The 13,169-nt window shown below is 41.0% G+C and overlaps 1 protein-coding gene across 17 annotated transcripts in view; it reads left to right on the forward strand.

Moving 5' to 3' along the window:
• Nucleotides 1–13,169, forward strand: part of FARP1 (FERM, ARH/RhoGEF and pleckstrin domain protein 1) — a 175,850-nt gene that overhangs the window by 121,529 nt on the left and 41,152 nt on the right. For 7 of the 17 annotated variants that reach the window (XM_088667537.1, XM_035114373.3, XM_035114374.3 and 4 more), the window contains exons 12-13: nucleotides 442–517; nucleotides 2,783–3,026. In XM_088667537.1, coding sequence (XP_088523663.1) covers nucleotides 442–517; nucleotides 2,783–3,026 — 320 coding nt within the window. Of the gene's footprint in view, nucleotides 1–441; nucleotides 518–2,782; nucleotides 3,198–13,169 lie in introns of all 17 variants that reach the window. The other 10 variants (XM_088667542.1, XM_088667540.1, XM_060273361.2 and 7 more) reach the window with 3 other exon arrangements.

The following is a 13,169-nucleotide window of genomic DNA, read 5'->3' on the forward strand; positions in this document are numbered from 1 at the left end:
ACAGAACGAGGAGAGCAAATTGGTACAACCAGCTACAGGCAGTGAAAAGTTGAGACAATAGAAGGTTGGGTTGTTGCATGCTACCGCCAAATGTGTTTCTAAGCCAGTCTGCGACATGATGAGTTCAGTGTTTTTGCTAAACTGTGGAATGATCCTAGCGAAAAGGTTTGTGTTCTGAGTCATCTTTTGGAGTTGGAGGATTTATTTTTTAGTTCCTTGTCCTTTCCTTTTAATGACATTTATATAACACATAGCTTCACTGAAATACCGCATACATAAATGACAACAGAGAGGAAATCTGTTTTTGGACAAGAAGTCTGTTTGAAGCTGGGCTTAGAGACATGATTGTCTGCCACTGATTTATTCACAGAGGTGGGAAATAACATGCATTTTAACTTGTTGCAAAATATGTTCGCTCTTTTTTTTTTAACCCCTTTCCAGGAAACACAGCAAGATTCACTCTATTAGGAGCTTGACAGCAAAGCCTTCAGAACAGCATTCAGAGGTGCCAAAACAAGTCAGTTATATTTCATGCTTTTTTAAGCAAAAATGTCCAATAGTTCTGTTTGTCTTGCCTAGGCCATGTTTAGTATTGCGCACTGTGCCATAATTCACAGCCAGGACAGGCCAAATGAATGGCAACACTGCAGCTTTAAGCAACTTTGTCCTTTTCTCTGGTTTGGAATGTTTCCAAGCCAAGCAGAAAGCAGTAGCAGTATTTATATTCTTATTTATTAATTATACTTCTTAGGCAAGCCTTACACACATTAAAATATTTAAACTGTGTGCCTATGTCACTCGTTGATTAAATAAATAAATTATGCAGATAATGCATTGCTGTATATAATCTGCATGTGCACTTACGGATAATTTTAACACAGGGTAGGCTTCTTCTTTCCAAGGTTTAGAGGAAGAGGACATGGCAGGTTTGGAGAACTTGCCATCCTAATTAGGTCCTCCAGGGCTTGCCGTTTGAGCCGAGGCGTGCCCACTTGCCCTACCCCTGCCAACATAGATGAAAGTTCTCCCTGACGGTCCTGACATCATTGTGACATGTAGTGGTTGGCAGGTGGGTGACACTGCCCACTTGTCAGACTTGGCCTATGTGGCTTGGAGTAAATAACAGGCTGGCCCTCGGGGAGAATCCTGGATTGAATGTGTCGTTTTACGATCCATGTAAACAATTACATTCTACTTTCTGAGACTGTTGAAGAAATTAACCCCAGATTTAACCCGGTTTCATTCAGTGAGCACAGGGAATAAAACAATACTCCCCCCCCCCAAACACAATCCTGATTTTCAGAATTCTGATGGAAAAAAGCAAATCCAAGCCAAGGCAACCTGTTACTAATTTGTGGTCAAGGCTGCCTTCTGAGAGAAGCTTGATCTATTGCCAAGAAGCAGCTCAAAAGAAGAGAATGTCTGTTGGTGAAATTCCAGTTAAAGCTAGGTGGGGGGGGGGAATCTTGCTGAGAAAAGAAACAGTAATGGTCTTTATAAGGATCTTGGCTAAAAGTTCTCAGTTCATAAAGAATTTTTCCCTTAACCTGGGTTGGCTGATATGACTTCCTGAGGCATGTAATGATTTTTTTAAAATCTTCGTTTGAATCCCTCTGGTATAGCTCACCTAAAGTATTGCCTTGTTGTAGTATTTGCCAGTAGTTTTGACACACACATAGAGAGATTATTATTTATTTATACCCTGCCTTTTTCCCTGGTGGGTCTCAAGGTGGTATACAGATGAAACAAGAATTGCTAAAAAACATAGGAAAAAATAATTTTTAAAAATAAACATCAATAGAATTAAAACTACATACACATATAAAATCTGTTTTTAAAAATACAAATAATTACAATAAAAACAGCACAGCACCAGCCTTTTCATTAAAGTAGTCAGTTCCCCAAAGTCTGTTGGAACAAAAAAAGTATTTGCTTGCCAGCAGGAGGACAGCAAGGAGGGAGCCAGTCGTAACTTATCCAGGGAGGGACTTCCACAGTCTCAGAGCAGCCACCACCAAGAAGGCCCTCCCCCGTGTCCCAACAAGCATGTCCTCTTGTATTATCTTCATTCTAGTGCATGACTTAGAGATCCATATTAGACTAGAGACAGGGAATCGGCGGCTCTCCAGAGATGTTGCTAGACTACAACTTCCATCATCCCTCACAATTGGCCATGCTTGTAGCAGCTAATGGGAGTTAGTGTCCAACCACATTTCAAGGGCCACAAGTTCCCCAACCACATAATAGGAACAACAAGATGGCATTTCCCAACCTTTTAATCTCATGAGCTCCTTTGATAATGTACCATAAGCTAGAGACAATCCACAAACCTGTTGTGGGACATTAGATTTTGTTCTCATTGGCAGCCTTCCATCTACCAGGTCAGGCTGTTTTGTCTACTTAGCCCAATATTGTCCGTGGTGAATGGGAGTGCCTCTCTAGGCTAAGGTTTCAGGTGGAGGTTTTCCACATCACCTGTTTACCTCTCCTAAGGTGGCAGGGACTGAATCTGGTACTTTTCACGCATGCAATTTCAAAGCATGTGCTTCTGCCACAGAGGTGTGGTTTTCTCTATCAGGGGTCCTGTGTGCTGCAGAAGTTGACCAGAGGAGACCAAAGGAATGAGCTCTCCCCTCTTCTATTCTCTAGGCTTGAAGGCATATTTAAATTCGTAGCACTGTGTTGTACCGGTATGATGCATTTGTAAAGCCCTTGATGTTGTGATTGGTGGCTGATTTGTCATCTTCCTGTCCCCTCTCATCTCTTTCCTTTCTCTTTCCAGAGCTGTAGTTTTACATATGGAGACGGTGCTGATTCCCCAGCAGTCCAAAGCTGCCGGCAGGGGAAGGAACTAAAAGTTTCAGTGGAAGATGGTGGACACCACACAAGCCCTTCCCAGAAAAAGAGTCCCGAAAAAGAAGGCAGGAGGCTGGACGGTGCTATGATGGAAGCCATGGAGGAAGAAGAGGAGGTCGCAAAGGACAGATCACAGCACAGTAGATCTCAGACGCAGCAACCGAGCACAGGTCCTGCATCCCGAGCTGCTCGTGGCAGTAGCACATCAATTCCTTTCATTGACTGCAGTGATGTAGATAGTGAATATGACCTCCTCAGAGGGCAGATAACCCGCTCACATTCCCAAACAAATGACAATTATGAGGGTGATTCGACCAGTGGTGCCTACGTTGATTATAGAGGTGAAAATCATAGTAGAATTAGATATAGGGATTCTTCCATCTCCTCTATAAAGGCATCTTACCATCTCACTGAAGACTGCAATGATGGCAGCCCTTCTAGTATGTCCTTCTATGTTGGTGGTAGTCCCAGAGTCCCACGGCACAGCACTCTAGTTGATGAAATGTTTAGAGGTCCAGATACCCGTAGTCCATTGGCTACTCCCTTGCCTTCCAGTAGCAAAGGATCAAGTCCTCACATGAGTTTCAGTAGAGCAGGCTCCCAGAGTTACATCTCCGAAAACGGGCATGACTGTAGGGTTAGGAGTAAAGATGATGATACTCGTTCATATAGCTGCCACGGTTACAGCAAGCGTTCCCCAGTCTCGCAAAGGCCACACATGCAAGTGGTTTCAAATGCGTGCAACAGATCTGAAACAGACCCATTTATCTTGAGCCAGGTATCTTCCACTCCAAACCAAAAATATAGAGCAGATAGGTATCATAAAGGAGGGATGGTTAGAATGGTCCCTTCACAAGGCAAAAACATGGCAAATGGTGTGCCAGCTGCCAGTCAGTCGAAGCAAAGCCCAGTTATACAGTCCTTGTACGCTAGGGGCATGATGGACCATATGTCTACCATCCAGATATTGGAAGGTTCTACCAGCAGTGGAACGGAGTCTAGTGACTCGGATTCAGAAATGGTCAATCCTTTCACCCACCCTCTTGTGTTTGGAAATCCCATAGTGCTCAATTCATCCCCTATGCCAAGGAACAAGTATTCATTTGGCAGCCTCCAACTAGAGGAAGAGGTAGGGGATGTGTCTTTGGCCCTCAGTGATGAAGATGGTGTTCATGTCTTCAGTTGCTGAGAAAACCAAGCAGCGCTTCCAGGAATAGACCAACCTAACAGGAAAGTGATTTGTTGGAGGGTTGTTCGTTGAGTACATAAACAAAGCAGCATGTCAACCTCTTAACCTTCTCCTTTTGAGAAGTTAGGAGAAGCTACTGCTATACAGAGAGGTGGTGAAATCTACTAGTGACATGTGGATTTTGAGGGGGGCGCGAAGGAGACCTGATTCCTCATCTAACAATCCTGTTAGTAGATTTGTTCATTAAGAAGAAATCTGTACTCTAGTTGTGTGTCATGTTTAATGAAGTATAGGCCAGATAGAGATGACTTGTAGCCCCAACCTATTAATTTTTACTTAGAAGCCTCTCCCACTGTTTTCAGTGGAACTTAATCACAAGTAAATGTACATAGGATTGCAGTGTTCGTTATTCGAGAAGCAATGTGATTTGAGTTCCTGGTACACACATGTGCTTTTCTCTCCTTCTAAAGGAGAGCTTGCTATCCAGTGCCTCAGTTTAGAGTTTAAAGTTTTACATTGCAATCAAAATGCAAAAAAGGGGTGTTATCAAATCTAAGCATTTTTAAATAATAATAAAAAAAGCTTAATGACACATTTTTGAAGGAAGCAATACTATATTTTGCTCAACAAAACCACAACATTCTTATGCTGAAAGTATGAAAAGTTGCATTTGTGAGCTAAACAAGTTTTTTTCCTTGTTGAATAATATGGAACGTGCAAACTTTAAATAGGGTGGGGGGGGGGTGATGGAAGCAGTCTTTTGAAAGAAGCTCAGTGGTATGTTCCTGTAGTTTTTAATGGGCTTGTTTAAACATCAGAAATCATAATTTCTATACATTGGTTGTAAGATTGCTTTCAGCATAGTAGATCTTGCTTGCAAATGTTATTCCAGGGTATTTTGTCATCATTAATCACGGGGTCAATGCGAAACAGGAACCCCAATGTATCTAGATAAGATGCTGTGTTAAAGCAGGCTTTACACATGCATCCCCAGCTGGTTGAGAAACCAAGTGTACATACATTGTCAGACACGGTTCATATCCAGATCAAGCCGTTTCTGAAAACTAAGCAATCAGTTGATTGGGAGGGCAGTAGGATACTAGAGTTAGTCTCCCACACACACCACCCAACTGCTGGTCAGCATTCTTGTGATTATCTGAAATGGTTTTTGCACAAGCAGACCCTGCCAACTGCTGCATTCTTGGACACGGCGGTCAGGTAGACTCTGAATATTGCATATCTAGCAAGGCATGGAATGTTCAAATCTTTATTTCTTTTTCATTTTAACAGTGTAATAAGATAAAGAACATTAGAGTCAGAAAATCTATAAGGAGTAAGACAAATAATTTATCCTGTGTTTCAGGAAACTTTCTTGAGTAAAGAAAAGCAGCAAATTATACCCAGTGACCTTACCACCATTGCTAAATGTGTTTAACTGGGTCAGAGGGGAAGTATGGGGGAAAGTATTCTCAAATGAATGTGTCAGAATTAAATAACAGAGGACAGCTTTAGCTGAGTACAACTATTCATTCACTCTCATGAAAGCAAATGAGCCAGTTACAGGACAATTTTTAAAGCCTGAGCAGTTCTATATTTTGATGGTTTTAGATTTTTATAGAACAAAATCAATACGTTTTGTAACTTTTTTCTGATGCCTTGAACCAAGACATGTTAAGTGGTACATCTGAGTGTAAGAATATTTTAACAGAACTCAATCAGTAGTTGCCTAGTCCTCTTCAGTATTTTACATATTCCTGGAACAGGGTAGACTGCAAGGATGGGCAACATGTTTGCACTATACGTAGATTGCATTGGGAAATACTTGGCATTGCATGAGCAAACTTATTTCTGTGATTGTGAGGGCTGTTTTTTATTTAATGGGAACTGGGATTTACAGGATTCTAACAATCCAAAGGGTTGCGGTTTTGTTTTTTAAAGGCCTTTGGGATGCTGACATATGTGTAGGAATATTTAACCTCCTCTCTCTCCCGTTTTTGTTATACTAATGTGAAGTTCAGTGCAGACGTAAATGCAGTTCAGGTGTTTGTTTAGTTAGTAGGCAAGAGAACAAGGAATCAAATCTGTGACTTTGTGGTTAGGCGGCAGCATGGGCTAATAAGGGAAGGTTTTATTTAATGTTGTGCTGAGAAGGTGATCTGTGTTTTGGGTTTAGAATAGTTTGTCAAATCATTGCCTTTAAATACTGGATGTTTAATTTAAAGCGTAGCTAAACAAAAACCCACTTTGGAAAGTGTAGATAGAATGTACACAGTGTGTCCTTTATTGGCATGTTTGCTAACTTCTGGCGATTATGGCATAGAAATAACATATTGTGGAGTAAAGAACTTGCTTGTTAGGTGCTTCACAAAATCATTAGTTGTTTCAATGATTCCCCCCCCCCCAGCATTCTCGAGCAGATTCCACAATAGTTCATTTCCTCCGTAAGCTCAAGCATCTTAATGTTATGATTAGAAGTGGCCATTGGTCTACAAAATGTCTGTGTTGTGGTGATGATGTGGATTCAATGGAGAATGTGCATTGCCACCTCCTGTTGTGTGCACATTCACTAAGCAATGTAGAGAACGTGCAGAAACAAAACAGCATAAATAGGATTTTGTATTACCCAATCCATGTGCATAGCCTCTGCATGATGGGTTTGGGGTCCAGGGGATGGGAGGGGAGAGAAATGTGGTATTCCGTACATTGCCACTGAATATGCATAGGAAATCCACAAGCAGAATATGAGTGCAATATAGCCCTCTCCAGGTTGTGTTCCTCAGTAAGTGCTATTCAGAGGCACACTGGGCCTCATACTCATGCAATGCTGAGCCTAACCAAGTGTGAGCAAGCATGCAGGTACCCAGAGAGAAAATCGCAGCCATTTTGCCCCCCTCCCAGTCGTGCTGCAGCCCACCGTAAAGGTAAAGGGACCCCTGACCATTAGGTCCAGTCGTGACCGACTCTGGGGTTGCGCGCATCCACATTATTGGCCGAGGGAGCCGGCGTACAGCTTCCAGGTCATGTGGCCAGCATGACAAAGCCGCTTCTGGCGAACCAGAGCAGCACATGGAAATGCCGTTTACCCTCCCGCTGTAGCGGTTCCTATTTATCTACTTGCACTTTGAAGTAACCTTGGTGGTGGTTTGTGGTTTGCTGGAAGTGAGAGAAACTATTGAGTTCATGTGTGATGCTAGGCCAAATGAATGGCTTTGTGCCAGGTCGTACATCACCAGTAGGAGCAGGAGAGAAGCAAAGCAGTTTCTCTCTGGGTATGAGCACACTTGCTCATTCTCTCTAAGCCATGATATTGCTTAGAGTTGCATGCAAACTGGACCATTGTTTCTGATGCTGGAGGCAATATATAACCATAAGGGCTTGCACCCATTGATAACCTTGTCATTCACGGATTTGTCCAACCCCCTTTTTAAAGCCATATTAAAGTCTCTGCATCTTGTGGCAGGAAATTCTAAAGTTTAAATATGCCACTGTTTGAGAAAGTATTTCCTTCTGTCTAAAATCTCCCATCATTCAACTTCATAGGACGGCCCTGGGTTCTAATATTACTAGAGACCACCATCATGCTTCTCTTGGTACTTGCCTTTTTAAAAAGACCTAAAATGTTGTAGCCTTTTCTCATAGGGAAGTTTGCTTTAGCCGGCTGATCATTTTGATTGCCCTTCTTGGCACCCTTTCTGGCGCTGGAATACTCTTTTTGAGGTGCGGGAACCAAAACTGTATGCTGCATTCCGAGTACAGTTGCACTATCGATTCGTAGAGAGATATTAGTAATCACTATCGTGAAATTTGCCCCCTCACACTAGATTTGCATTAAAGGCATCGTGTTATAGACAGCTCTGTTTTTTATTATGATTTCTTTTCTAATGATTCCTGATTACTGTCCTTGCTTTACCATGTTTCTCATATTATAAGACATGTCTTATATTTATTTTTTCCTCAAAAAAACACACTATGGCTTATTTTCAAGGGATGTCTTATTTTTTTCCTCCTCCTCCTGCCACGGCCGGCATTGCTGCTGTGCCTATCACTATGTCTTATTTTCGGGGTATGGCTTATATTCCTTGAATGCTTAAAAATCCTGCTATGGCTTATTTTATGGGTATGTCTTAAAATATGAGAAACAGGGTAGTAACAGAGATGTCACCTTGATCAATACTTAATTATATAATGGTGTTTTCCATCACTGAAATAATCCTCAAAGGAAATGGCACAATTTAGCTTTACCACTAACCAAAAGGGCTGGTATTGCCGTTTCAGCCACATAAAATCATGCTCTTGTTTGTTTTTAAATTTACAGTCCTATTAAACAGTGCAGCTCAGATAAAAAAATATGAATTGTGTAGCTTGAGCACATCATATTCCTAATTGTAACTTGTAAATATGAAAACAACAAGCCTGTTGCCAATTAGAATTCTCATTGTCGGTATTCACTACTTTCTTTTTGTCTGCTCCCTGTGTTGTGCATGGAGTTAAGAGCATAGCTGCCAAGTTATCCCTTTTTAAAAGGGATTTTCCATTATGCTGAATAGGCTTCCTCGCGAGAAAAGGGAAAACTTGGCAGCTATGGTTAAGAGTAAATTGGAAATTTGCTGCTAAAGCAAAGTAAAATGGGCATTTTTGATGGTGGGGCGAATCCCAAACTGAGGCCCACTCTAAGAGGAACCATTAGGGGAGTGGCACTTCCTGTCTTTCTGTCTTTCTGTCTACTTTTCTGGCTCTTATGGGGTGAAAGTTGATGCACATTTACCCTAGAAAAAGTGGTGCACATTCCGTCTTCTTCATTTGGGGGTTGAATAGCTTGCCCGTTCACATGAGTCATAAGTGTTGGGAGAGGAGGCACAGCCAACAGTTCTTCCCTTGTCACTTCTGTGGGGCATATAAAGTGAACCCAAGTCAAAAATAATTTTCCAAGAATGACATGGTTTCCCCTTTAAGTCTCTCACATGCTCTGTGGTACTTGGACATGCCCTGCAGATTAGTTTTCTTATCAGTCCTAAGAATCTACAGAATCTTTGTAGCTGTCCATACATTGATCTTCACTTTAGATTATTATTTTTTTAAATAAAAAAGTTGCACTTCCTTTTAAGGCTCCTCTTAAAAATTAATGTGGTATTAGTAGTGTATGGCGATCAATATTATTTGTGTCTCCATTTTTTGGAGGGTTTGCTTTCTAAATATGGCAGGGTTTTTTTTAATGAACCCACCCACCCCCACTCTCAATCATCTGTTCTATAGATGTGGGTTCCCCCCCCCCCATAAGATTCTTGCAAAGGTTAGGAATAGCTCTGTTTCTCTGGGTCTTGCAAAGCAGTCTGGTATACCCACCCTTTCGATGGGTTTTCATCTCACTGATGAGAAGGAGCTTTTTGATTACTTGTCTGTTGTGCTTTATAGAAAGATCCATTTTATCGAATTATCCATTAAAGCAGCTCTAGCATTTTACTTTTTCCAACAAGGGGAATAAAGCTCGTGTCAGGAATCCGTGCAAAAGAGCATTTGTGAATGAAAAGCAAACACTCTGTTTTATATTTGCATGGAGAGCATGCTACTCAGCATAGGGTTGCCATATTTCAAACAATGCAAATCCAGACAGAAAAGTTGTTAAACTTTTTTGGCTGCAGTATTCTAGATATGTCCAGGAAATTCTGGACATATGGCAACCGTAACACAGCAGCTGCAGCAAAATGCTCGTGACATCATACAAACATTACTTTTTTTGCAGAATTTCCAACATAATTATCGATCTTGGGCTTGGAAAGAGTTACCTATTTCAGAGCTCACTTTTCAGGAAGGGCACGAAATATTCCACTCCGATTTCTTATCTCCACCCCACCCCTTATTGCTGTTCTGATACTGACTTGATCTAATATACAAACTTTGGCTATGTTTCTTATCATTGGCACTTCCCTGATATATTTTACACATTGAATTATAGGTTTAAAAATTCAAAACTTAGAAAATACCAATTCAAAAAATTGCTGGGATCTTCATTCTCATTCTTGTCATTTGTTTAACAATGGTTTGTTTGTTTGCTTTTTTTAAAAAAAGAAATATACCACTGTGTGTTTTTTCAGCATGTACCTCTATGGGAGGAAAAGGGCTTTTCCCATTGTTCTGTCGTTATACTCAAAGCATGGTGTATCTTCTGTTCCTTACATTGTTTGCCACGCTGCCCCAGTGTCCTTTTGCTAGAGGGTGAAATAGCCCACTTGGAAATGGAAATATCCTCCTATCACAGTGATCCTGCATTCATCTATAAAATTCATTATTTCGTGGTCACCTACTGCAAGGATCCTACTTTGCAATAAATAAATAAATAAAAATGGAGAAACTGATGAGTAAAAGAATGATCTTCTGCACAAATATTTGGACCATGGTGATGATGTGGAGCCACCATGCCCTTCGCTTTCCAGTGAAGGCAGCACTTAAAATGATTGAATCCATTTACAAAATTGCTTTTTAGCAGGATCACTGCTTTCTTAGGGAGATGTGAAGCCAAAATGGACAGTAGCTGCAGCACATGCTTGCTTGCACATGTGGATTGGACCAATGTCCTAGAATGTGCAGGCAAACATATTCTGTAATGTTTAATATGCATCTTATTTAAAATAAGCAGCTGTTTTTACATGCATGTGTGCTTTAAGGAACTGTATTCAGATTACTATTTTTTGTCTTGTCCCTTTTTGTTTTGCCTAGTTCAGCAATGGAAAGAACAAAGATAGACAAGGGACGTGCTTCCTGCCTCTAAAAGTCCCCCCACCCATATTGCTATTAGACTTCCCATTATGTACATTATTTTTCCATCAAAGGGTAATCCGTTATCTGCTAGCTGCTGCAGTTACTGTCCAGTTTTGTACCTGCCACTGTCTAATACTATTCTATATCACTTCAGCATGGATTTTGTACCCAAGAGGAAGGGGTGCCTGGCTACTAAACCTAATGCTGAATTTGGTGACTGTTTGTAAGCATGTCAGGCTGAAGTTATCCTATGTATGCATGACATTAATTTTGTTTTGCTTTTTAAATTACCTGTACTGAAGGCTTTACCCTTTCTAACTGGTACCTTGCTGTAAAACTTTTCCTTGCTTAATTGTTGCTCAAATTGTTGACCCAAGTGCAGGGCGACATGTTCATGGGAACAATGCTCCATGCTCTCAAATCATGCCCTATCACCACTGTCACAGGTATTCATTTCAAGCCTTAAGAACCCAAGAAAACCTTTTTGTCCTTCCTCTTTCGTTCATCTCAGCAACGCAGCCTCTGTCCCATATCTTTGCTGACATTGCATTATTTTTATTTCATGTTATTTTTGAAACCTCTTGCTGCATCTCCCCTTTGAAAACCTCTTGCCCAATAAATTAGCTCAAGAGGAAGCTGTGGCATTGCACGTTCCATAGAAATTGTGAGAGGGGATGCATGACTTCCTTGGGTCCCTCTGCAGTATACATTTAAAGCAATATCATCCCTCTCTGAACCATCAAAGAATCCTAGGAACTGTAGCAGGAACTCTGGGAATTGTAGCTCTGTGCAGGACGCAGGGGAGATCTTCCTGATTCAGAAATGGAATACTCATCTGCCCCCAAAGACATGGGCCTCTCTCTCCCCCACCTTTGCCCAAGGCTCAGAAAAGGATGGATGGGGCCACACAAACCAGCCATTTCTCTGTTCCTTCTTATAATCTTCACAGGCTCCTTTTCTTTAAATTGGGAAAGGGGGGATCTTTGAAATAAAAGAACACTCAGAATTAATTCTGTTTTAACTGTCTTGACACTGGTGAGGAGTTTATGAACTCAAGTATCTTAGCTAGTAGTAGTACCTTTATTCATTATTATTAAGTGCTAGTTATAAATCTACTTTTCTTTAACACATTCTTACTGAATGTGTCTGCTTTCCATCAGTCTTTTGAGTACGTTGTCTGTTTTCATTTTCTTTTTTAAAGAAAAGGTTGTTAGATTTTTGGTGGTAGTTCTTTAATTTCAAAAATAGCTATACATAAGCCAATATAAGCAACCTGTCCCTACCCCATTCCAGCACTTCCACCTCAAATTTTGCTTGAGGGAATCCATATTTTATTGTTGACAATCTGAGGAATGACAAGAACACCGCTTGATTTTCAGGTTCTAAAGTCAATCTGGATGCTTTGACATGAAGCTAAAATTACTATTCACCCTCCATTTTATAGTATGAGGAATGTGGAATGCATCAGTTTGATTTAGAGGCATTTGCATTTCTGACTCTAGTGTGTACCAAGGGAAAAAAAATTAAATAACCAGCATTTAAATATTCTTAAGGTCCAAAATAGCAATCTTATGAGTGTCCCAGTTCAGTGATGCAAATTTTTTAGTTATAGAAGTCTAAAGAAAATTTTAATCTTATTTGAAAGCCTTTTTTATAGACTTGCTATGAATTCTTCTAGGGATTAGTTCACATTACACATCATCTACATTATTCAGCTGGGCATCAAACAGATTGGGGTGGGGAGTTATGAGACATAGATCTAAGACAGTACAATCCTGTGTGTAATTACATATGGGTTAGGGATCCAAATGCTTGCTTGGGGTTAAATATTTATATAAAGACACCCTTCGAGGCATCAGCTGAGTCCTTGCTTATGTGGAAAAAAGAGTTTTGAGAGAGGAGAGTTCCAGGGAATCTTAATTTTTTTGGCCAGCAAATAAGCTTTTTACCAGGAAAATACTGCATTCATTACTTCAAGGCTAGAGTTACTTCTTTGGCTACCTTAGGGCCCCCTGAAATATCACTTGTTTTCTACAGGCCAATTCTATACGTGTTCATAGGAAGCATTTCTCAAAGGTGCCCCATTTTACAGAAAGGCACCATGTGGACCATTCTCTCAAAGCTAATGTGACTGAAGTGAACTTCAAATCCTACAAAATGTTTGTAATGTGTTGTAATTTTCTGCAACTCCTTGTAGGAAACAGCAGACTTTGAAGACTGAAAGGTGGTTACAGGGCCGGCTTAAGCATATCTGGCGCCCTGGCACCATGGTGCGAAGATCCCTCCGGCGTGCCCCCCGCCCCGTTTCCCAGTGCGGCTGTCTGGCGGGCACAGCGTGCAGCGCGGCTGCCGCAGGCGCAGCAGCACA

The sequence above is a fragment of the Zootoca vivipara genome, chromosome 4 (genome assembly GCF_965207765.1).
Source record: "Zootoca vivipara chromosome 4, rZooViv2.hap1.1, whole genome shotgun sequence".
Classification (NCBI taxonomy): domain Eukaryota; kingdom Metazoa; phylum Chordata; class Lepidosauria; order Squamata; family Lacertidae; genus Zootoca; species Zootoca vivipara.